At 39.7% G+C, this 27,171-nt stretch overlaps 1 protein-coding gene across 1 annotated transcript in view; it reads right to left on the bottom strand.

The window, feature by feature from the left end:
- The window catches only part of ATXN7 (ataxin 7), a 60,594-nt gene that overhangs the window by 15,676 nt on the left and 17,747 nt on the right, over positions 1-27,171 (bottom strand). The window contains exon 4 of the mRNA XM_058812999.1: positions 20,725-20,829. Coding sequence (XP_058668982.1) covers positions 20,725-20,829 — 105 coding nt within the window. The remainder of the gene's footprint in view (positions 1-20,724; positions 20,830-27,171) is intronic.

Below are 27,171 nucleotides of genomic sequence, written 5' to 3'. Positions count from 1 at the left end.
TTTAAAAAATTGATTTTCATAAAATGCCACTTTGCTGCATGCCTACAAAAAAAAAAAAAAAGAAAAAATTAATTTAAGAGCAATAATAATCTTAAAAATTTAAGATATTCCTCCCAGGTTTATGCTTATTTCCAAAAAGCTAGCAAGTATTTTGTGCTGTTCATTCTCTCTGGGCATCAATTAATAGCTTTGGGCAGCAAATACAAGATGTACAGATCAAGTTTCATAAACCCATTTTTTTTTACTGACTCCTTACATAAGTACTGGGCAAAAAGTCAAAGTGCCCTGTGTCAGTGCTGGTGCAGCTGCAGTACAAATGAAGCACACCCAGGAGCATACACATGAGTTTGGTTCAGCTAGACATGCTGGAACTTCAGTGAACATTCAGAAAAAGAGTAACACAGGTTAAGAGTATTGTGTAAAGTGTTAGAGTACTCCTCAAACTATAGGATTAGATGTGTATATTGAAACAAAGCATAAAAAAACCTTTATGCTTAAGTAATTGTTATTTCATGTCTGCATCACTAAGTGCAAGCACAATAATCATGAAATTTAAACTTGTCCTTTTCTCTATCATACTGAGCTACTGTGTGTCTTGTCATCTGAGAAATTTAGACAGGCATATCAAAACAAACATCTTCTACCTGAGGATAAAAAAACTTATTTTCTGTCAGCAAGAGTATTTCATCCCTAGAATAACGGAGAGCTAATTGCCTTTCTCCAGGAAGCTCAGATCCATGACACGACAGTAGAGCACAGACACTGCTATGGAAGGGCACCTTAACATAGCTCCAGATTTTACTCAGTAAGCAACTAAAATCTCCTTTGCAGCTCTAGGCCACCAGCACTCTGATCTCACCATGACAAAGATAAAAAAAAAGTTAGGTTCATGAGGATTTTGCAGGAGAAACTGGGAACTAAAACAATCACACGCATAGCAGGCAAATACTCCTTTGCTGCCACCCTGGCAGCTGCTTGGTCTGTGCAGGAGCTTGATCTGCTGCTCACTCACTTATTGCTGCTTCATTATCCTGCTCTAATCACGGGACCTAGATACCAAGGATTCTGCCTTAATCTTCCACTGACGTCCCTTTAATCGTGCCATCAATTCTGTGCACACTCTAAGTCAGGATGAGGTCACTCCAACTGGGTGGTGCTTGATCTTACACATTCAGCTGAACAGAGAGCAGCTGAACAAAGCCAAATTCACTTCAGCAAGAAGGTTACAAACCAGAATATTGATGGAGCCCAAGCAACCAGTATAACAGACCAACAAGGCCTGATGGGTGCCAGTATTATCTGTCATGTCCTGAGAGGCTTTGTCTCACTGTTTCATAAAAAACCATTGGTTTGCATCTGGCAGCTGGTATTATTAGTTTATCAGTGTTAGCAAAACCACAAGAAGAAACCAACTGACAGTCACATATTCTTGTAGCACCAAGAAACAGCCATATATTATATCTTTGAAACAGATAATGGCCAAGCAATACTGAGGCAACCTTATGTCTTGCACTTCCTCACTTGAGAAATACTCAGCACAGTAAGTTTATCATTTTCCTAGACATTTATTTTGGAGAACTAAAATCTACTCACAAGTGATCACTGTGCAAAATATGTTCAATAAAGGTGTGTTGGATTATGTAGAAGCAGGATCAGTTTTGTTGCTGCCATTGAAAAAAAGAGAGAGAGAAATGGAAAGTGATCATCCTCACTAGTAAAATTCTGAATGCCAACTTCAGTACTTTGAAATATTTCAAAGAGGAGATAATTGTGTAACTATAATTTAGGATAAATTATGATTTTGATGGTATAGCTACAGCATAGCCGGGATGGGTTTTACTTCTCTAGTAACACACACTACCTGGGCAGGAATGCCATCTCCTCTGTGATATCTGCTGCAAAATGGCCCCAAACCCAGCACACCTCCCCTTACAGCCAAGAATGCCACCACAGGAAAGAGTGAGGAGCATATTGCAAACACAGTTATTAGGAATATAACAATAAATTAATGTATTTAAATAAACAACCTTCAAATATCTCCCTTTCCCAACTGCTGCCCTTCCGCAACCATTTTTTTTTCATTTTTCCTTATTTGTTACTAATCCTTTCAAAACCCCCTTTTATTCAGCACAGAAGTAGTTCTGTAATCAATTTCCACAGGATTTAAAATTCCTCTATATAAAATATATGGGTTTTCCCCTGAAGCACCAAGCACAGTGCCATCCCAAGTCTGCAGACAGACTGGGCTTTTCTGTGTTGTGTAGTGGCAAACTGGAATTAAGGACACTCCCATCAGGCTTGAGCTACTCAGAGCCCCCTCAGACCAGTAAAACTCTGGAGAACAGAGTGGGAAAACTGATAGAAGCAGGACACTAAATTATTCATGGAGCAGAACCACAAGCAAAAATGGAGCCAGGGAGACCAACTGTTGGAACATTTACCCTCATCACCCAGAGAAGGATGTTCACCTCATCCTGCTCCTCGTTCAGGCAAACCCAAATGCAAGGGCTTTAACATCCAAGCCCAAACTGGGTACAGTTCCCCAATGAACTTGCCAAGAGGGGTGGTCAGTAACTGTCCTGTAAACCTGTTAGGCACTGAAACACAAATATGGCAAAGTTATTATGGAAGGACAGTAGAGTGTCTCGGATGGTAATGGGGCCATGGAGAGATTACAACATCCACACTATGAACACTAATCTCTCAGCCAGTTCATGACACAACAATACCTGTCTGATTAAAAGGCAGGTATTGAGTCAGTAATTCTTCCACTATTAAAAAAAATTTCTAATTTGAAATAAACTTCAGAAAAGCCACAGTGATGACAAACAAGAGCATCAAACAGACAGAAATAAGAAGTACAGATCAGCAGTGCCTCAAGATGCACTGAGGGTCAGCTTTGACACTCTGGGTCAGCTTTCTCAAAATACAAGACAACAGTTTTCCAGCTGCTTATGCTTACCCTGAATGACAATAAAGAAAAGGTTCAGTTTTTCAAAAAAGGTATAAAGCAAATTCAAAATAAATGCCTCACCCCAACACCATTGCAAAGTTTAATAAAAACTTTGGTAAACAAATGATTAATAAAGAATGGTGTGTTAAAAGATGCAAATAAAAAAGGGAAGAACCACCACTGAATTTCTGCTTTTCTCTCTCTCGGTCCACTCTCTACCCAGAAATTAGATTTCTATCTCTAACACCATGTTCTTCCACTTCAGCATCAATAATGTTCCTGAGAAGACATTATCACATATTATAATATAGTCATGACTTCAGATCAGCTCACCTATCCAAATGCCTGTCTGGCTTTCATCTTTCTAATGCTTCTATTCACAACTGACTGGGAATTAAATGTTTTCCCCTGTAGCTATTTCTTTACACCTAGCAAATTTTAAATGTTGTATGTTGACTATCAGACTCAGTTCTGCTACAAAAGAAAAGATGCTGACAATGAAAACTTGCTTAAAAGCTGTTAGTGAACCAAAATACAAAGGGGGCTACAGCTAACTTAAAGTTCTGAAGATGGGTATAAAAGAAAGGCCTTGAAATGGAAAGCTCTCCACACAAAAGAGATCAACAAGAGGGAATTGACTTTGTTTTGAGCCTGGAAATGGGAGGAAATATCACAGGGTGTACACGAAAATAGTGATGTCAGCTAAGGAAATCACAATCTTTGATTTTGTCACTAAGAAACTAGAGGACAAAAAGACACTGAGCACAAATATTTTTCTTATGTACTGCATAACTAACTAGTGACATCCACTGCCATGATACGAGAGCTTTGTAAGATTAAAAACTAAAATATAAACACGTACATTTGAACTATTTGAACTGGCCAACCTCAAAGCCCCTCTCTGCTGATGGAAGTAAGGAGGGAGCTCCCGGGGCTCTCACTGATGTCACACCCATGTCTCACCTGTCACACAGATGTGACAACCCACGTGCTTCCCCTTGGCAAACAGGGCACTCCACACTGAGGGGCAGTGCCCACCTGCAGGAAAAACTCAAGAAATGAGAACAGCACGGGGTTCTGCCTGCACAGCCAGCACCCCTCTTTCTGTTCTGAGGTTTTAAGCACAAAATGTTTAACTCTTTCAAAATGGCAAAAATGATGGGAAGCAGTTCAGTGGTATTGCAGTATTTTTCAAATTTCCAAAATCTGAAATCCCTTGAGATGTAAACATGCAATTTGCAACATCAGTGAAAAGCAAATAACTTGGTTCCTTCTTTTAAGACAAATCCTTACATTACTTTACCCCAATTAAATGCATAGACATGGGAACATTAATATTTAGAATCTGGGGTTTATGATTTAGTATTAATTTCTAAGTTTTACCCCATTTTTAAGCATTAGTAAGTTTTGAAGGATAAAAAAAGATCATTGTTGCTTATTTCATTATCACTGATCAATCACAATTGGCATAAAACAACTGTTTCCATGTTTAAAAACACTGATCACGTTAAACTTTACAGTAATTAAAAATTTACTGCAGCAAAATCCTAGGGAAATCACTAATACAGTCAAATGAGGGCACAGACCTACTGTGCCTGCACAATAGTGTCTTTCAAATTAAATATTACCAGCCTTTTCACACTTCCTTTTGAAAGAATGGAGCAATGCTGTAATTAGGATGTGCTAACGAAAATGTTTGTGCAGTTTAACCTTTTAAATGAAAAACATGACTGCACTTGACACATGCAGGCTGTGCCTGCGTTTCCCATTTCCTCCGGAGCCCAGACCCTCCTGCCCAGAGCCAGCCATCCACAGTGTAACACCAGCGTGTTTGCCCTCTGATTTACAAACTACACGGGTGAGCACGCCCAGGAAAACAAGCTAAAATGAACACACTCTTACTAGTTTCTTTAATTAACATTTTGATTAACAGCCGCCAATTTATCTAAGGGGCTGACGGGACTGCAATCGGCTGTCTAATGTTTGATAGCTATTTTTTTCTCTTGCCAGTCTCCCCATCTGAGCTGTGGCTTTTGGGGATTTTCAGGTTTCAGCAGGGAATGAGCTCAAAGCAGCAGCGTCTGGCGCTGTGTGGCACTGCCCCTGCCCGGCCTGCAGCCCTGAGGATCACAGCTCCAGGGTTTGTTGTCCCTGTCCGTGGCCAGCTCGCTGCCCGCCCGCTTCTGGAGCCGTGCCAGACGGCTCCGGTGACATTTCAGAAGGGCTCACGGGGCCGCTTGCAGTGTTTAATCCCTCGCTGTGGGATTTTCCACGCCGTGCATAGAGCTCGCCAAGGCCCGCGGCTCTGCAGGCAGCCCCACCGGACACATCCGGGCTGGCCATGGGAGCTCCGGGCCGGCCTTGGGCACCCCGCGGCCTCGGGAGCTCCAGACCGACCATGGGAGCTCCGGGCCGGCCTCGGGTACCCCGCGGCCTCGGGAGCTGCAGGCTGGCCTCGGGCACCCCCTGGCATCGGGAGCTCCGGGCTGGCGTCAGGAGCTCTGGGCCGGCCACAGGCACCCCCTGGCATCGGGAGCTCCGGGCCGGCCATGGGCACCCGCTGGCCACGGGAGCTGCGGGCTGGCCTCAGGCACCCCGCAGCCACCAGTGCCCCCAGACCTCTGCCCAGCCCCGGCTTCACCCGCAAACCTGCTGCAAGCCACTCTGGGGGTGGCATTGGCACCGGTCAGGCCCAGGCTCTGTGGATGCTCCTGTGATTCCCACCGAGAGCTGCCAGGCCTTGCCAGCAGCTCCAGGACAAATTGTCCAGAAACGTGCCTGTCCACCAGCCACCCTGGGGACACCCAGCACCCCCAGAGCTGCAGCTCCCTGGGGTACCCCTGCTCCGAGAGACACAGTCCCTGCACCCTGGCAGAGACTCCTGCTGTGCTTTTCCAGCAGCAAAAATTCACTCCATTATTTACTGGCCTGAACTTCCAGAGGGGTCGCCACATCCCAAGTCTCCATGCTCTGAGGTCTGACTGTCAGGGTCTGATTTCCACCCAAAGCATGGACAGTAAAATCTAATTTTCACCAAATGATTAATTTCTGGATAATTTCCTAAGTAATCACTTATAAAAATTACAGCATATCTGCTGACAAAAGGAATAGGAAAAAACAGTTTGTGGCTTTTGCTCTTATTTTAAGTAACCATAATCAAAGCTGATTTTTTTGGTCTTCCTTCACTTATCAAATTACACACAAATTCATTTTTAAAACCAAGCAAATTACTTTTTCACTAAGTTTGCCAAGAAGAGAGGCAGCTGGCTTGTACAAACACCTTTGTGTATTAGCATTAGTGTGTTATAATACTACTTTTCATCATTAAGAAGGTTTAAACAGAAGAAGGGAGTACCATTTCAGCAGACTGGGCTTTGTTAGGGTTGGGGTTTTTTTTTTAATTTAAAGAAACTTGCAGAAACCTGGAGGTTACTGCTCCTATTACCAAGCTGAGAAATGAATACTAAATCCTAAATCACAGATACTAAATACTACCATTCCCATGTTTATGCACTCAGAATACTAGACAACAACCAGCTCCTCTGTGGCTACCAATTTCAAGAAGCTGACAGCTCATGTCACCTACCATTAATTGTTAATGACAACTGAGAAATACAAAGACATTTCCTTGGATTATGCTGTTTTTAAAACACTACTCCTTCCACCACTAAAATTAGTACCAGAGGCATGTGTGTTTTTAAAGGATTTGTTTCTACCATACACCCCTCTACTTCACACCCATAATTAAAACTGGGTAAGTCTCCAACAGATTTTAGTGGTTCACAAAATTCTTGACTTCAAAATACTATGTGGGGAACCAGCACTGATGTATTTGTTAGAAACTAGAATTCTTAGTCTTTGATTTGGCTCATTCTTATTTTTGGGACAAGAGGGCAAGTAAGTTTTATTTTGTTGCTTGTTCCACAAATAAACTGACCAAGACCAGGCAATGTAATTCCCACATGGAACAATGCAGAAAGCTGTCTTCCTTCTGGGTAAGAGTGAGGACAAAGAACCCAACTGCTAAGAAACCCCAGCAGCTGGGCATCAAGGGAGGAGCTGGAATGGAAGGGAGAGGCATGACGGGACACTCACACGGGGAGAGAGCAGCCTGGGCCCATGGGAAGGCACACAATGGCACAGAGAATACAATGGGATTTTTTTGCCTGCTTATGCTATAGCAGGAGTTTATATGCCAACTGCCTCGATCCAGGCATTTTTACCTACTATTTTCCAATGTCTAAAGGCTTCTGAGTAACACTGAGCAGTAAATACTCACAAAGTTTCACCTTGAGATGGATTGTGCGTGTGGCACAGTGAAATCATGTGCTGCCAGTGTACTGTGACAAATGCAAAAGTAATTTTACTTAACGTAGTAAAAGCAACCCATTATGTAAGGCAATGAAATTAGTAAGTTCTTTTCCTGGTACTAAATATTGCAAGAGGTTTTATTTTCTATCAACAGTACTTGAAGCCATTGAAAAAAAAATCCCCAAAGCATCAACAGCATTAGATTCAATATAAACACTCATACCATCAGTTAATACCTGAGTTCAGAAGGCTAAAATTAGCCCTGCAAGCTGTGATAATGCACTGTGCAGATCCATACACAAAGAACACCCACCTGCACACGCAGGGAACGAGGCTGCAGAGAGGAGACTCCTGCTCTGGCATCAGGACAGTGCAGGAGGGAGAGAAGCAGTTTGATATCAATCACTGCACAGAACCCAATTTCTTTGGAGTTACACAATCACCCAAGAAGAACAACTTGAACTGTGCCAAAACCATTGCAATGGAAGAAAGTTTGCTTCCTACCACTCCAGATAAAGAACAGCATCAACCCCCTCTTTATTTTATTTTCTCACTGAACACATGAAACACAAAAAGGTATTTATATAATTCATGATGCTATCACTACACACACACATACAGTAGCTCCCTTTTATGAATGAGTACTGCAGAATGTCAAGGAACTGAAAACAAACAAACAAGAATAAAACTGGGGGAGTGGAGAGAATCCAAAAGTTGAAGTATCCTGTGTGTTTTGCATTGCCAAGAAAAGTCGTTTTAAGAATAAAAATTTTCCAGCCAATCTTTTACTTGCATTACATTTCTTGTCTGGTTTTGTAAACTGAGATAAATGCAGGTCTATCACATCTCCTTCCATATGTCTACATTACAGTGTTCTGTATTTCAAAATTAGGCCGATTGTAGTAAAACTGAAGAGCTGGATTTGAGACAGTGCCCTCCCACCCCCTGCTGGGAGATGTTCTGAAGATACTGGTGTTTATCATTAACAATAAAAGCAGCATTCAGACAGCAAAGGTAGGACTTCTTGGTACTGGTACACAAGGAAAGCAGGAAGATCTTTGCTGGCTGGACACCATGAGCACATTCCAGCCCAGTCGTGCACTTATTAAATTGGCCAACAAACAAAAAAAAAAGGCAAAACACGAAGCTCTGAAACCTGAAGCTCTGTCTGTGCACAGAGCAGAAGGTGCTGCAATGGGAGAGTGATGGCAAAACACACAGGACAAAGCCACAGACAACCAGGCTTCACTGTCTTCACCACATATTAAGACTCACTTATCCTTTCTCAAAATTCAGCAAACTCAGGCACCGGTTTCACAACCACTTTAAACTGGCTGGTGCGAGCTAATACTGCCACAGGCAAAAAGCATTCCTGCCCTCTCCCCAGTCCTGACCACTCAGTCTGAGCCTCTGCACCATCTGCTCTGTCCACAACAAAGAGCAGAGCCATCCTCTCAAAGGCCTGACAGTGTCACAGACCAAATGCCTGCTTGTGCCAAAGCTGGCAGTGAACTGAGCGAGGACTAGCGAGAATTAAACTGTGACTTGATCCCAGGGACAGGGCTGCAGGCCTAAGAACTGGGCACAAAAACCAACTGGGTTGTGAGCTGCAGTAATGATAAGTTTGCCAGTTCCTAGAAGCTTTGAGGGGTACATAGAAAAAATCGGACTTCCAAGGAATTTCATCTGATTGATATCAACAGTGCATAAGCTGGGCTTCCTTACACTGCAGCCTGCTTATGTTTACATTTATTATGTCTAAGATGATTTTCTTGTAAATATTTTGCTTTAAAGAGATTGTTTGGTTACTGGCTACTATTATTATTCTTCCTGGAAGGAAGAGAATAATGGGCTTTGAGCCAACATCAAACATCTTAAAGTTGATCAATTGAGCACTCCAGTGTGGTTACTTAGAAAATCAACTTTGCTCCTAGAGGGGGTGCATGGAAAGAACCCCTCAATTTGCTACATGACACCACACAGCCAGCCTTAGCAAAAGAACAGCAAAATCACAAAAAAATAGAGCTACTGCCTTGTTTTTGGAAAAGAGTACTCTGAAGTACCAGCATGAATCAAATTCCCAGAACCTCTAGAACCACAAGGCAATGGATTCTGAAATACGTGGATTTTTTTCACTAGCAGCTGGAGTGTTTTACATACTGCAGAACAAAACAAATATATTGGGCAAGATTACTGGGTTTGATGTTTTCTTTTCCAAGTGAGCAAGTTTAGAAGTTCCTCAGGTTTCAGAAAACTGGAGCAAGTCCAAAATAAAATAGATGACTGAGTACAGAGGAACAACTTGACAGGCTTGTTGGTGCACAATCAAGTGACAGCATTTTATGCCTTAGTATCAACTACACTTACACAACATGCTTGTTTACACCAGAAAACCAAAATATAACTGCTACTCATGCAGCACATGTGCACACATAGAATAAAGGTTTCTATACAGAATTATGTCATTTCCAGGGACTAAAATTAGGAAAGGACATCGAGTCCATTAGATTTCAAGTGTACAGCCACAGCTATTGTGAATCTCTGCCACCTGGACAACTGGGACAGGGCAGAGGAAATAGCAAACACTCCAGGAGCTCTGCAGGGCTTTCACCACATCCTAACTATCTGCCAACTCCAGTCTTCCTAGATATGTTCTTGTAATCAAAGAAAAATAAGATAAGCATGGCCCTAAAGGTCAGTGCCCATCCTCAGTCTGAACAGAGACAAATCCTACAGAGATACAAACTTGGCACTGACCAGTTCCTAGGTGTCCTTCTCAGTCTGTGGCAAGCAAGATGTGAGCATCAAGCCTTGCAATACCACACACATGTATAAGTTTATATAATTTCTGTGGCTATTAAAGCAGTCCCAGGTATTTTTAGAAGGTAGCTGGTGGATTGCTTCGTGACCCACACAGTGACCTTTGGTCAAATAGTACATGTCACTGTGATGGGAGGGGACTGAACTGTGGCAGTTTTAAAACCTTTCCTCTGACCTTAGAGGCCAGCAGAGAGCCAGTGTGGAATCTTTCCAGGCATATACATGGTTACATGTGGCTTGCCAGAGGCTGCAAGCCAAAAGGAAACTGAGGAAAATGAGTGCTGGCTAGTCCCATGCCAATGATGAGCAGGGCCAGAGCTTTTACAGAGTACCACAGGGCTTCTCATTATACTCTAGAAAAGTGAAAGAACTAAAAACAATTACTTCATGAAGCCCACCCTAATACAGTAGAAAACTAAAATGTTTAAGAACTCAGGTGACAACTTCAGCCATGCAGTAACAAAAGAAACACAGCCAATTTTCCTCTTAGCAAGGAGAAGAGCCATGAATTCCATGTGAGTACCATATGTACCATCACACAGTGATGAACAGCTCTTAAAACTCCCAGTGTACATCACACAAAAATGACAGCTCCAACCCAGCTCTACAGATAATCTACAAACATCGGAAAGTTTTAGCCTCAAAGGTGGAAGGGTGCCCTGAAAGGGGCACACCTTCTCCCTAATGCACAGAATTCACCACAATGCTCCACAGAAACCAGGGCTTTTCCAAGAGCCAGACATGACAAACAGGTTCTTTGCAACCAGCAGGGTCAGACAGGGAGGATACAGCACAAAACCACTCCTGGCCTAGCAGAGGGAGAAAATCCTGTGCGGTGAAAATGTAAGAAAAGAAAACACTTCCTTTTGGAAAGCTACTTCATACAGAATTGTGAATTAGAGATTTTGTGACAATCTTGCCAAACAACAAGGAAAAACTCAGTTATGTAGGAACTGCTTCAACCCTGCAGGAGCCTGGTCTAATTGCATCCTTTACAAAGCAGTGCAGAGGGAGAGTGTCATACCAACCTGGGCAACTTGTTATCAGGGGAAGAGAGAACAGAAAATAGGACAAGAGTCTCTTGACAGTGGTCCTTCTTTTTCTAATGCAACTTGGTGAAACAAAACAGGATTGCTGCCTTGTGGCCTCTGACACAGCAGAACTTGCATAAGGACAAATGTTTTTCCTACATTTTTTTGTTACTGTTGAAAAGATTAACCTGCTTCCCAAATGCACAACAACTGCAGGAATATATACACAAGTTAGAGTAAAAATAATTATTTTCAATACAAACACTACATTACATATTTGTTTCATCAATAGGAGATAATAAGGTTTGGAAGTATTTTGGCTGCTACTGCCTGAGGTAGCTAATGATGACCTAATTAGACAATAATATCACAAACTTACATAAAGTTACATATAATATTTATCTATTCCTGTTAATTTTCTACATTTAAAAAAGATATTTTAATTGATCCATATTGTTACGGAGCTCTCACAGAGTTGGATAATGCAAGAGCTAATCAAAGACTGATACTGAAAAGCTGTTTGAATTACAGTAGACTCAACACACCACTTAGAAATCTGAATTGCCTTCCAGGCCATTTACATTACTTGGATATAATTATTTAATGTTAAACTGAATTAAGTCTAATGAGAAGCTTAAAAAGGTGGCATTAATTGTGTTATTTTGAAAGTGAATTTGACCCTGCAGTTAATAAATAACTTTTAAAAGAGCCATGTGGTTATTGATTGCTCTTCATCAATAAACTTACAGGTTTCATTGTACAGAAGGTGTTATACACTCCCTCTTCTGCTTATATCTTAAAAACACAGTTTCTAGACTTAAAGTGTATCATATGTTAGTTTTTAAGTGTATCATATTGCTTCGAAGACAAAAACTCTCAAGGCAGTATCATGTTTCTTTTTAAAAAGCCAGCAAACTGGGGATCAAAACAAATAAATAACAGGTGAAAACTACTTGACATAATGCCCAAGTAAAGTAAGGAGCAGCTACTTTTTAGCTGTGTCTAAACCAAAATGTTATAGATTTGTTTTAATTTGGTAAAAAAAATATCATCCCAAGTCTTTCTGAAAGCTTGACTCATGCCTAATGCCTGGTTACCATCCAGTGCACTATTGCTGTAGGTGAGAATGTAGATTTTAAAGTGCTGCCTATTTTTCCAGAGGTAGCAGTTGAAGTTCCTGCAAAACATTGTTTTTATGTTGGTCCAGCATGGATAACTTTTTTCCACCTAGTACACCACACCTCATCTTCCCTGGGGGCCATTCTTCTAATAGCAAAAGCTGCTGAAGGCTACACATACATCCTGCTGTCTAAAAAATATTATTCACAGTATGGAAAATGAGAATTGTCGAATAACATTAAGAAGTCCAAACAGAAACAGTAAAGGCAATGCAAAAGAAACTAAAAGATTAACTATTACTAGGTGCACACACATGCATGCATCCATCTCTTCCCTTGATGCTCAGTGCCTGATAAAGCCAGATCTGTCTCAAGCAGGACACATTCTTGTTGCCCTCACCCCCCACCAAAATGTGCAAAATCCAAGAACATCACAGCATTACACAAACCACTTTAATAGTATTGCTGCCAAAACATTGAGAGAGGAAAAACTTGTGAAAAAGCTTTTGTTTGTTTTGCCCTGTTTAGCCTCTCCTCCTTTCTACCAATTTTATCCCTTGTTACAGAGCAATAAAACCAGCACTGTACCTACTTCATTCTCCCTCCTTCAAGGTAATTTTGTCCTACCTTCCTTATTTTGCTTCCTCCTTATTGTCTTCATCTCTTTCTTTTTACATGTCTTTGACTCAAGTACTTTGTTTTACATTTCCCTTTTTAGCTATTCCCCAGTGTCCTCTCTTTCCCCTCCTCGGACACACACACACACACACAGACTGCAAACCACTTAATTCCAGCTGTGCTGAGGCAGCCCGGCCAAAGCTGGGCACCACTGCCCCAGGCAGCTACTGCAGAGCCAGCTGTACTGGGTGCACTGGAACCTTCACAAGAAGCAGTGTAAATGATGGTTACTGATGGGATTTCCTATCTGACCTGTGAGGTTGTGCTTGCAGAGAAAAAGAGACCATCCCAAACACAGCAGTTGTTCAAGAGTCAGATGCTGGGATGAGAGGGTACAGTCTGTGCAACTGGAAACTATGTACTTCCATGGGGAGGGGGAAGGCAAAAAACCAACCAAAAATTATTTTCTTCATGACAGTTCAATACTCAAAACACTTTTACAAGCTTCCCAGAATACTCCTCCCTGGAATCACAAAGCGCTGTGGTATTCACTGAGGTTTGCAGTTCTTGGAATAATCTACACAGTTCATGAGAACACACTTCTGCCCAAAAAACAAATGAGAAAGTCCTTATAAATAATTCATCTGCATGTGGTTAGCTTTTGAAATTAAACTACTACTAACCCCACCCTCCAACCCCAAGTCTGTATCTCCATGGCTCTGACACATTCCCATCTCTCCAGAAGAGCAGAAATTAGTCTTTGTTTTTTACTTCAACTCAGGCTCCTTCCGCCTCCCCAGCTCTTACACAGGTTGCAGCTCCGTTCTCCTGCACCCAGCTTGGGGCAGTGTGCCAGAGCCTGCGTGCCCATGGCCTGCCCTCAGTGTGTGCCACCTCCCCTGGCTGAGCTCCAGCCTGGAGGAGTGGCCTAGGCGGCAGAAAGAACCCTTTTAGCTGAGAAGGAAACCTTCCAAGGATGTGGATCATGTAAGCTGATGCAGAGTGGCCTTCCCTGACCCTGCAGAAAGTCAGGAATGATGGCTGGGAGAGCTGTGTCCTGTTCGTGCCATTTCCTCTCACAAAATGAGTTCTGAGTGATGAAACTCAACTTTAATTCTAGATCGGTTAAGTCCTCTCATTGTCATTTTTTTGTCACTAAACAAGTAATTTTTAATTGCAGACCTGATGCAACTATCCCACCTGGCTACCCTCAAAGTGAAACTGTAGTCATTTACACTCAATAACAACTTTCTATTGGAATTACTTGTTCTCTTTAGATCTTATTTCAACCTATTGATCAACATGCTTTCTCCCTCTTGCTGAACTCCTGTTTCTGGGATAGTGAACATGGCACTGCTTTTTCTTTTCCCACAAAGATAAAGACTTGTTTTTCGTTCTTTCTTTCCACTTGTTCTTCCCCATCACCATTTGTTTTGAAAAGAGAGCAGTCAGTCCCAGTGTCCAAACAAATATCCAGCAAGGAGATCACTATAAAGGAGCAGGGTTCTCATGGAACCCTTGCATAATTTTGTATGTTAGTCTAGTTTTAAATATTTTAGCATTTCAGTAAGAATGGAATAGAAAAACTATACTGTCTCTTCAGCCAATATTAAACCAAAAGGATTTTTGCATCCTTTTGGTCTTCTGCTATGGCAGAACAGCATAAAATTAATTTCACATTAACCAAAGGTAAGAAGAGCCTAAAGCACACCAAGCACTTGAAGTGTGCAGTATTTTAGCACACACAGTGCTGTCAAGAGACTAACATGAGTTACATGGTAAGCAGTAAACTGAATAATCACTATCTCCTAAATTTGAAGCTGAACATCACCTTTTTTCTTAGCTGATACTTAAAAATTGCTTTGTCTTCAACCAGAGCTTGACAAACTCATGTACCCACAAAAAGGAGGAAGTTGTACTAGAAAACTGCCATCAGCTTCTCCAGCAGACTCCCTGTGCTTTCATGCAATAAACAAAGACCACAGCCATTCTGTGTACAAAAATAATCTTCTGCATGTGAACAGTCTGTGATGATAGAAGTAACCACAGCACCGAACTCCACCGCTCTGTAAAATCTGCATGGCACATTTGGTATTCAGCTAAGGGCTTGGGGTGCACATTTCAAAGCTCAAAATATGTTTACAGAGTTTCTTTCCACATTATAATAATTTCTTATTTAATGATGCATTATTTAAAAATGACTAAATAGCCAGCTGAAACTTTTCCTTCTGAAACAAATCCTGTGCTGACCTCTGATCACGTTCCCTGCTATTTGCCAAGACAATTCTTGCAAAAGCTACAGAATTTCACAAATTTCTACTAAGAAATTAAACTAGTTGTTGCTGGACCCACAGATTAAGATCCAGCTGCTGCAACTTGGACTGTGTGGAGGACTGTGCATTTAAACAGAAGCTGATAATGATAATTTGTCAAAACATATACATTAACTGGAGCCATAATATGCCAAATGCCACCTGTGCATGTTTGGCAATATGCTTGGCAGATTGCTCCAGCACAGCTGTGACACACCACAGAATATTCAGGTTTATTTTGGCTGTTACACTTCTGTAGAAGATCACTGATACCCAAGAAAATTCTTACAATTTATAAAAAACCTTTTCACACTGCTTTAAAAAGACTTCAGTGAACAGTGGACATTAATTACTGAAACAAATTGTTTGCTGTCAAAAGTATGCAGGCCACAATGAAGACTTATCCCTCCAAAATGTGCTTGAGCTCATCCTATCTCCCACGAGAAAAAAAACCACACACTCAAAAAAAATATCCCAAACCAACCTAAAAACCAAGCAACAACAACCCAGTCCTCAGGTCCAATGGCTTTGGAACAAGATTCAGTACATTCCTTTCTTTTCTTATCAGCTTCAAATGCTGCCTTGTACAGACACTTTGACTTTGTAATCCATGAATTCATGCTAAACATGATCTCTTATTCTACTTTAAACACGCAATACATGCACAACAACTTAAAAACATTAAATATTGACAGATTTTTCAGAACAATTAGCTGCTGCCAAATTTAACAAAAACACAGTAGGACAAATTTATACTCAATTCATGGTGTGAGAAGAACCCAAACATTTAACACTGCAGGGACTGTAATACTTAAGTTATGTATTATACACATCCAAAATACATCAGCACACCAACAGAGATAGTTAACAGGTCATTTTTCTCAATTAAAATCACAAGTATCACGTGTTCTCTCTGAATCCAGACACTTAACACCAACACAAAAAAAACCCTTTAGGACTCTTGAAGTGGAGGCCTGTAAATGAAAGGTGGGTGTGGGCCCTGGCTGGGGGAGGAAGGACCTCGGTAACACAATCAGATGAAGGAGAATCACTAAAGACCTCAAAATGACTCGGAGGATGGACCCAAGTAACCAGCAAACATCTCTTTCTCTACTGCCAGGATCTGCCCTCCAAGTAAAAGGTTGTGTGATGCTCTATTCCAATTCCACAACTTCCTAGAAACCACAACAGATGATGGGCATATCTGTACAGTAACCCTGCTTCTGATTCATGCACTTCATGTTTAAACCTGCACTGATTGGAAACCAGAATGTTTAAGCAATTCCCCATCAGCTCTCAGGACAGCAGCAGCAGTCAAAGCTCCCGGTGGTTGCTCACCTTTGCCACTGTGCCAAACCCATGCAAGTTAATCAAAACACTTTACATAGCTTTTTAATGACTCAACAGCCCAACACACTATCATCATCTCTTTCCAACATGTACTGTATTCATGGTTTTCACAATCACTACATGAGTCACAGGCACTCTCAGTGTAAGTTTTACAGGTAGCCTTCATTATTGCTCAGAGTTTAACCCTACTTTGTATTCATGGAAACTAAGGCACAGAGGGGGAAAAAAACCTCTGGGGAAAAAAAAAAAAAAAAAAGTTAGAAGGAAGAAACCCCACACATGTCTATGCTGATGCTACTTTCACACTGCTGAGCTCTCAGCCAGAGAGCAGCCCAGCCAGGGCAGAGAAGCAGCTCTCATTAGCCAGGAGGCTGATAACCACAGGGAGATGAGATAAACCTGTGGAACAGCTGAAATGCCAACAAAAGGTCACACAGCCTGAAAACCACGGCACTTCAGGGCTTCCACGAACAACCTGAAATAACTGTCACAATGGCTTCCTCAAAGAGCAATCTTTGGGTGCAGCACAAGAACTGCATCTACCATGTCTTGGGGGAGGAAAGAACAGAAATGAAAGGGAGACAGGCACATCCCGCTGTCCTGAGGAGTGTGACAGCTGGCACACCATCACCCAGGGTGTAGAGAAATACTCCTGGAGAAAAACACTTTCTGGGAATAGGTCATCAAAATAAGTGATCCCAGGTGCTTCACCCACAAGACTCAGTGCCTGAACATTTTATCTTTTTTCCATCTTTCACCTCTGAACTGATCTTGACTCATCTGAGGAAGATGCTGATGCCATGAAAGTGCAGCCATTCACAAAGCAGCAGCAGGAACAGGAGCAATAAAAGGGCTGCAATCACTTGCCTGGCCCCCCAAATGAAAACAGCTGTGATCTGACAGAACAGAGGATTTGTCTTTAAACAGCTTTTCCTTGGCTGGCTTGCTCCTGCCCCACCATGTCCCCAGCAGTGCTGCCACCCTAAGCCAAGGGCTAAAGCCACTGCACTGCCCTGCAGGCCAGTTTCTGTTCACAGGCTGGAAGGAATGCGACAAGCTGACTTCAGACATCTCATTATATTGGATTGCTCTAAAAACAAACCTGCACGTGGTGTTATGCACAACAGCTTTACAAATCAAGCACAGTACACATATCAACATCACTGAATAAATTATTAAAATGGAAATTCATAGCCCAGACACATGCTTGGATTGCCTAAACAAGTAGAATTTTATTTTACATTAGTATATCTTCTAGTCAAATGCATGAAATAGAAAAGAATCAGTTACATAAACAAATCTGTCATTTGTATCAATAAAGTATTTTACTGAAAAGGTTATATATTCTAATTAATAAGGTTACATTTAAATTATTTCTGACTACTTATGGTCCAGAGAAAAAAGCCAGCATATGTCTTGCAAAGCACTTTCAGCCTACCTAGTTAAGTAGTTTATCACAAATATGCTTTGGAAGAAATTAATTAGCTCATTAGGTTTAACTAATAGTTTGTTTAGCTTTCCTTTGACAAAAGCGACATTTTAACAGAGCATATTCTACTACTTCAGAAAACAAAATTTCACATGACAAATTTCAAAGAACACCAAGTACAGCAACACACATCACTAGGAGCTATAGAATATTTTAAGAGATTAATACTTCTCAGGCAACATTTAAAAATAAAAGATCCTAAGAACATAACAGAAAGATACATTGATGGACTGCAACTTTTCAAATTTTTCAATTCCTGAAATCATATAATCAGTAAAAAACTTAATTCAGGGTGAACTGACTGTGGTGAATCCAAAGAGTGCTTTACCTCCTTGTTATCATGATAACACACTTTTTTTTTTTTTAAAACCACGTTTTGAGGACTTCAGCAATTTCCTTCTCCTTAGCTATACTGTTAAAAAAAATAGATCATTGTCTGGTAATCAATCACCTGCCATATTTATCAGCTTCCATATTTAATTATCTAAATTAAGGGACAGCTGTGAAAGGATTTATAAAATGGGAAGGCTGATAGAAGGCTTTGAGAGCTAGTGCTACACAAAATCACCAAGTCAGCCTCCTTACCTTTCTGAGGCTATTAGATTGGCAAACTAAGGTCCTTTAATGATGTTCACCCCACCCAAGCCTGTTTTTCTCATCAGAATGACCCCGCCTGTTTCCTCTGCACGCCACAGCCCACGCCAGGCTCTTCATTGTTCAGAACAAGCTTAAGAAACACTAAGAATAACCTCATCATTTCTATCCACTTCTCCTAAAGTATGAATCTGCCACTGATGTAAGGCTTGTATTAGAGAAATGTTCACATTTAGGGATCACACTTCTATAAAATGATACAGAATGGAAATGTTATGTTAGTATTTATTACGACTTTTAAAAATACTTCCCATACCTTCATTTTGCAGTTCCCTGTTCACTCTGTGCCTTTTAAATTGCAAACAAAGAGCTGGAATTGACTTCACATAACAAGTCTAACAGCAGTCCAGGCAGCATTACAAGATGCCGTGTTTCCATGTCCATGCTCAAGACAATGCTGCACCTATTCAGCTCCTGAGCTGCTTCTGCCACCTGTCCACAGGGACAAACACAATGCTGCTTCCCACCAGACACCTGTTTGTCAGGCAGTGTTTGGAAATCACCTGCTTATTTCATAAAGACAACCTTGAGTGTCTGCAGCTATCCACAGCTCTCAATCACTACAGTATTACTGACCTCAAGATGGAATATTCAATATGCCATCACTCAGAACTTGGTATCATCCAGTCCTCCCCCATAAATTTATTTTTAGCCATCAGAATCAGTTTAATATGATATTTTAGAAGGAGTTATTGGACATCTTAAGTTGATATTGTGACATGGGAGGAATCTCACTGGCAAGGGGTACACTTGCTCTTGGCTAGTGGAAAGGCTTACAGCAACCAGAACAAGAAAAGCAAGAAAAGATGGCCTTTTCTTCTTCTGGCTCCCAACAGCTCTGGAAAATTATATCCACAAAACCGTGGGTTTAAAAAAAATTATTAGTACAGCCACCCACAGAATAACAAGCAAACTATTGAGAATTATGGCACAAAACCTATTCAGGTTATTTTCTGAGTCACACTGTGTGACACAACTGCAGGATCCAGCAGCAAGGGTAGGGCTATATAATCCATAAGGCAATATAACAAAAAGCCAAGTTAGAGGGAGAAAGGATAAGAAGTTCACCCTCTGCACAGCCCAGTAAGACCCTTCCCCAGTCTCGAGGAAGCAGAAGTCATCTTTTCTTGCCAAAGCATTGGATTAGTTAAGGTGCACAAAAGGTTATATCCCTTTTTCTCAACTCTGGAAGAGGTTCCCTGCTCATACCCAGCTTGTATCCTATAAACACCAAGCCAACCAGTAGGGGCACTGGCCTAGAGAAAAGAGTGTACAAATGCATGCACACATGGGGAGGAAGAGCAGTTCAGATGCTTTGTCCATCATGTTTATTAGGAGTTGGTCAGAAAGCTTCTCATTAATTTCTTAAGAAACAAAAAGCTGATTTCCAAAAACCCTCCTATTCAAATATTGGCATTAAACTGTTTGAGGTTAATTTCTAGTCTTGAGAGGAGCATGGAAAAGCAGAACTGCCAGCCACCCCCAGTCAGGCTTGGAGGAAGTAACCAAGCACTTGAACTGGCACAGCACTTCACATTTTCTCACTCCTCTCTAAACACTGGCCAACCACCACAACAAGTGCTTCCTTATATAGTTTATATACTAAACCACTGGACCAGTAAAACAAATACAAATTGATAATTCTGAAAATAAATAAATAAGCTTACTGGCTATTGGAAGCTTACTACATTTTATAAATTCTGCTGTAAGTTTAGCTTTCAGTTCTAGTTCACACTGTACCAGAACCCATGTAAAAATAATCCGTATAAATACACAAAGAGAAATGACACACAGAGACACAAACACTACACATATTGGCTGTGAAATACACTAGATATGTCATTTTGAAACTGAACTGTAGCTATGCAGCATTTTAAGAAAGCAAAAAACCAAAAAACAGATCTTTATGTAACTGCATTAAAATGTATATAAAATTATCAAATACAGGTTATGTTCTTTGACATTTTTTATAATTTAATGATCTGTTTACCATCTATTTTAAAAAAATTGCCAGGCTTAATCCTGATTTAACCTCACCCTTAATTATTAAAAATAGTTAAGCACTTACCATAATGTGATTGAAATGCCTGTGGTTTTACGACCTGATTACAGTGGTTACACATCACCAAATAGAAATCATCATGAGCCGGGCAAAGACCAAATATTGGCATATCTAAAAACAAAAAGACAAAATGGCATCTCTCAGCTGCTGACAATTATAGAAAAACAGTTTAATTACAGAGCCATGACACTAGTGTTGAATCAAAATTTTAGAGACATTTGTATCAAATTTGAAAATGAGGAAAAAAGAGCATTTAATGCAATAGATAATTTTGTGCTGGAGTATTACAAAAGCAAAAATCTTACTACAAAGATAAATGTAAAATGAGTGATTATTTGTAGAAAACATCTATTAGAAAACTGATTTAGGACTGATTATTTTATACCAGACGCAATAATGCAATAAAAAAAGACTGACTTCAATTGAGACAAACACAACATAAGAGGAGATGTTTTATGTATTCTGAAAAGGGCTTTGGATTTTATTCCAATGTCATTAAATGAATTCAAAAGTGAACTTCATTTGCTATTTAATTTTTTTAAACCATTTTAAACACACAGTCATTCACTGGGCAGAATTACATGCCTAATGGTTTTATTTGTTTAACAGTGCATTATAGTCCAGCCATCTGCTGCCAGAGATCCATGGAGCAGCTACACAGGAGACAGAACCAGAGATAACAGTATGTCAAAGCATGCGTGGATTGCAGAGATAACACACATACTTGGAGACTTTTACAAATAAAATTAGTTTCTGTATTCTTCAATTTTTCTGTATTCTGTACTCTTCAATTTTACTTTGAAGAATACAGTTTGTTAAGAATATATTTAACAGTTATAACTGCATTCAGAGACTACTGGAGCAATACATTCAGCATTCACTACAAAACTTAAAGGTATATTACATTTATATAACTAAAAATGTTATTCAATCATTAAAAGACAAAAAATGGAACCTGCAAACATAATACGTAGCTATGGATCTGTAACATTATATAAAGGTTAAAAACTGATATAAGCAAACTTATTTTCTTATAAAAACCCTCAAGTAGTAGATTTATCTTAATAGAAACTTAGAAAATAAGTTAAACTTGTTTACTCTTGTTCTAGAACTGACCCTAGAGTTTTGTTTTACAGCTACTAATTTGCCTGTGTATACTTTTAGCAACATCCACTGCTTTGTTCATTAACAGAACAGCAATTATGAAATAAAGTGTGTTTCACATTTAGCGTGCCATGATTCAAGGTAACTGCTCAGAGAAAGACACCATCAGCCCTGTCCACTTTGTTGCTCACAGACAGAGAATATATCCACACCAGAACTACTTCCAGAATTAGTATCTTCATCATAAAAAAATTCAATACTTTTATTTAGAAGACATAAGGTTTATCCCACATTTTCCACACATCTTACTAGTGCTACACAAAATTAATCATGACACCTGCAATAACAGCCTCAACTGGATTTTGCAGTTGGATGCAAATGCAATGACCAAAGACATCTAACTTGGCTGAGATCACAGTTACCCTCACCTGAATCACAGACACCTTTTCACAACTGAGGTTACATCAAATAAACAAATCATCTTGTTTGCACTTTAAGTAGCAACTCTTGCTTATTTATTTATATTATATTTATTGAAAAAAGCATGAAACCTGTGACACACCCAACTACTGCAAGCCAGGCAAAATTAGTAAATATATGCTGGGGGGGGATCAGATAGGAATAATAAACGTCTATTTTTCAATATCTACTTTCTGTGATGTAATATCAAGCTATGTATGAAAAGAAGTATAGGCTTAAATGTCATTGCTAATATTTCATGCAGGAAGGAGTATTCCCTTTGGGTATGCCCATGTATCAAAGTTTATACACACAAGCAAATACTCCAGGGTCACTTTCACCAAGAGCTGAGATGAATGGGACAGTGACAGCATGCACTGCCTGACATTTACATTGTTAACAGCCCACAGAGAGGCTGCTCCTGTGTGATGCCCTGACAACTGTAAATCCACACCCTGGAACCTGCTTCCATAGCTGTGCCTTTCACACTGTGCTGGATTCTCAGACTTTACACCAGCTTTACTGAATGCAGGGGGAATTGTTAACAGTGCAAGACAAAGCATTCCTTCAGACCACTCAGAGACACCACATCCATGTGCCCTCACTCTAAGAAACCTTCCATGAATATTGCTGGCAATACAGAACTGCAATTTTAAATGGTAACTGAGACAAATTGACAGAAATTGATGTAAAAAAAAAAGGTGTTTTTCTAGTTCAGTTTGAGGATCTCAAGAAATCTGAATAATTTACAAAGGTCCTTTACACTGTGAAACACCTTCAGTTTTAAAATCTTAGCTCCAGGTGACAGAAAGCAATGACAATGCCAGGAGAAAGAGACAAACTCACAAAGGACCATTCTAAGAGTAAAACCACTTGACACAGAGAAAAGAATTTGCTGCACACACCAAATCACAACCTGATTTCAAAGGATTTCATGCACAAGACTCCAGCCACATCACACAAATCAATGCAAAAGATCTTGTACCCCACAATGGTCTCCTACAGCACTGATATCAGAACATCTCAACAGAAGCAATGAAGGAGTAGCAAAGGTCAGAGGCCTAAATGCAATTTAATGGCTTTGCAACTGTAAGGAGTTTGACCCAACCAAGATTATTTAAGGCTGCTGGAAGAGACCTGAGCCCACACTTCCCAATCCAGGAGCCTCATTTTTAGGCAGGTAAGCTCTCACATCTTTAATGTGCCTCATGTCATTAGTTGAGCAGGGCAAGAGCAGGATTTAGGGAAATCTTACTTCTTTTTCTGTGTTCCAACAGGACAAACACCTATGTGGCACTGTTAGGGAGTGACAAATTAGACCATGAAAATTTTAGAGAACAACATACAGAAAAGTTCAACAAAACTTACATAGTAAGTATGTACCAGGAGTAGGTGATGGATGCCCAATTTTTCTGTCCCCTGTCAGCTACTTATGGAAGCTGAACTTATGGAAGTTCACATCTATTGTGTATTGTGCAGTTGGTATTCTAACATCTAATACTTTACACCTGAGCCACTTCATGACATGCACATTCTCTGTTTAGAAGTCTAATGAAGTTTCTGGTATTTCACCAGTGTCATCTCAATGCACTGTTACTCTGGGTTTGAAGATTACTTTTTGAAATACTTCACCTTGCAAAGCCTGTGCCTCTGAAGGAAGAGCCTGGCAACTGTGATTCATATGTTCCTCTTTCAAAGCTGGGCTCATTTAACTCTCTCCATCTGGGAATATTTTTCAAGGTCAAACTAAAAATTTAAATCAAGACCTCAAATTTTCAATGTATTTTTCCATAAATATAGTGTCAACATACAGATACTATTATAAGAGCTGTTAGTTGCATTAATTCTATTAACACCAGAAAGAAAAACAACTTCATTTACCTCCATAATAGGAAGCCTCTGGACACTGATCTCCAGAATTCACTTCTCCTTTCAAATGTAACTGAATTTTTAGAAAAACAACTTTAAATGATGCATTACTGCACTCTTTACCAAGATCAGAACAAGCCCATGCCATACACAATTCTGAGATAACTGCATCAGTTGCTGAGCATGTAATAAGGAAAGTGGTCCTTACTTGGAAAAGGTCAATGTAGCATCATTTTCTAACAAAAAAAAGAAAAAGCAATAATGGCTAATTTTTCATACTGTACATCAAGTAAAATGGAGCTCAGCATGTCTCATCTGGAAAGTTTTCTTACACTGATCTGCCATCTTTTCTTCTCTGAAACACATTGTGGAAACACACAAATGATTGAATAATTTCTTAGTATTTCCAGCATTCTCTTTCAGGACAGCTACACTGAAGAAACTCATGCTCATTAAAACTAACTATGCCTGCATACTCTCAATCCCTCATTTCTATTACTTAATATCACACAAAACAGAACAGATAAAACAGGCTAAAACTACCTCAGAGAACAGGCCAGCAGCTTGCATTTAATTACCCTAGATTTCAGTGACTACCACCGCTATCTATTTTAATTGGATTTTTCTTTTCTAACTCCCCAAATGTATCAAATTTCCTATAAAACTTGTATCTTTTCAGACTGGGACCATTGCACAGTCCATCTATCCTAGTATCTAATAAGACAACATCCCTTCTAGAAATGAAATTAAATATCATCAAAAGAAGTGAGGTTAAGATCCTCTCCAGGACAGCAACTGCTGGAGGAAAAGAGTAAAGGCAGCTTGTGTGCAGAGACCAGAACAGCAGTTTGCTATTTGCCAGAAGTCTGCTTACTGCAATTCAAAGAAGGTGGAGAATGAAAGCTGAATGAGAGGAAGAGAAAGCAAAACTACCAAGAGGTGAAAGGGCAAAGAACAAACTATCAAGGTTATGACAAAAGAATAGAAAGCTTGATTAAAAAAAGCAAAAGGAGTATGTAAAAGTTCTGCAGAAATATTTTTAAGCCAGAGCGTTGCTAATGCTCATTCTCCCAAATCCATTCTCAGCAAAAACATCTGCTTATTAAGATTAGTTTTAAAGTCCAAGCCTGATTTACAACAAAGATGTGCATTCTACTCATCACTAAGTGTAATTTGACAATGGACATTGTAGGCTGATGCCTGATGTGAACTGTAAAATGTTTTGGCTACAAAGATTCCACAGAACAGCACAACATGCCTTCAGCACTACACCAACCTGGTTATACTTCCAGAAAAAAAATTAATCTCTATAGTTAATATTAGATGCATTAAAATCACAATGCCCTACACTATTAAATTTATACTGACAACCCAAATATAACTCCCTATTATCTTTACAACCTCCCAAACACAGAATTTGTTTTTAGTGGAGTCTGATCCAAATCAACCTTAAGTAAATGCACCAACTTTTATCAATTTACTAGGTTTTACATTAAGACATCAGGGAATTGTTTCAAGTACTATATAAGGAAATTGTAAATAGATCCCATTATTTTGAAATGTTGCCAAAATCTGGATTGTTTGAACTATTTACTTCACAGTAAGTTTAAATTATGTCCACCAACAGCTATCTTGAATACATTTGCTCTGCACTAGCTGGGTTTTGTCTTCTCATTAGAAGGTAATTAGTCTTGATCACACTAAGGTAAAAAATATGCCAGTACACCTTGTTTTAACTTAACTACTAGATCTCTTTCTCTACAGGCACACTTGTAGTAGAATTCTTATTGAAGACAACACAACTCTCCACTAACGTCTGAGAAATTTTTGAAAAGGGTAAAAAATAGCACAGTTGTAGTAACAAAGTAGTTGACATCTTGCAGGAAAAGAAATTTTGTGATAACTCTCATAATTTGCTTGTAACACGTGTCTCAGGTACTGTCAGATCCTGATAAAATAATAAAAATATTTCTATTTTTTATCCTTTATGGCTGTGGTGAACATGTAATTTAGTATGTGAAAGCAGACAAAACCTCCCAAATTACTATTTTTAAGAGCTTGTGATCTGAGGAAGAGGCACGAGGAGGGAGAAGAAAGGCAACTAACCAGCACTGAGGACCACATGAAACAGGCTGTACCAAAACCAGGCATATTTCAGAGAGAAAGCTCAGCTCTGTTACCACCAGACTTGGAGTCAGCCCAAAAAATGAAACTTCTGCCAAGAAATCTGCACGGCAGGTAAGCAATAGATTCACTGCTGAATCTATTACTGACATTAAGTCTCAATACCAAGTATTTTTCAGGCAGGAGAATCTTGGCTGCAAACTGAGGCAGCTGCAAACAGCACTGCAATGTATCTTAACTAACCTGGTTATCTTAAGTAAAGCTCTCATCTATTTAAAGTAATACAGGTCCTCATTTTAACTGATATGAATATTTTATTTAAAAAAATTAAGTGATCCAAGTTAGGTCCTCGAAACTTCCTTTTTATACACAAGATACTTCACTTTCTGCAGCTAAACCATTATTTTCTAAACAATATCTTCCAAACTATTTTGGAGAAACACTCAAGTGCTTATCATTCATGAACAGATGTGGTTTTGTATACTTATCAATGCTGACGTAAAATTAAACTACTGCACTCTTTTTACTGTGTACCATGCAAGATGATAACAAAAGAAGAATATTTCTAAACACATATTGTGAACAAAATAACTCAACCCATACAGAAATTAAGAGTGCTCTGGTTTACACAAGTTTGGAACCAAAGTAAGAGATTCTAGCAAAACATACTTGAGGGTATTCTGCAAAATTTCAAGTAATGAACACTTAGGTATTAATAGAACATAAGTATTTTATGAACCATATGTGCAGGCCTAACCAATTTGTGGCTGCAGAGAACATACATATAACCAAACGAACAAAATATAAAATGATCAAATCTACACCCAGAAACACTGTTTAAAAAAAAAAACTCTCCCATAAGGTTTACGCTCATGTTGCCTCAGATACAAAACAGCC

Source organism: Ammospiza caudacuta, chromosome 12 (assembly GCF_027887145.1).
Source record: "Ammospiza caudacuta isolate bAmmCau1 chromosome 12, bAmmCau1.pri, whole genome shotgun sequence".
Lineage (NCBI taxonomy): Eukaryota > Metazoa > Chordata > Aves > Passeriformes > Passerellidae > Ammospiza > Ammospiza caudacuta.
The sequence above is the reverse complement of the archived record's forward strand: the minus strand, read 5'-3'. Positions and strand labels throughout refer to the sequence as shown.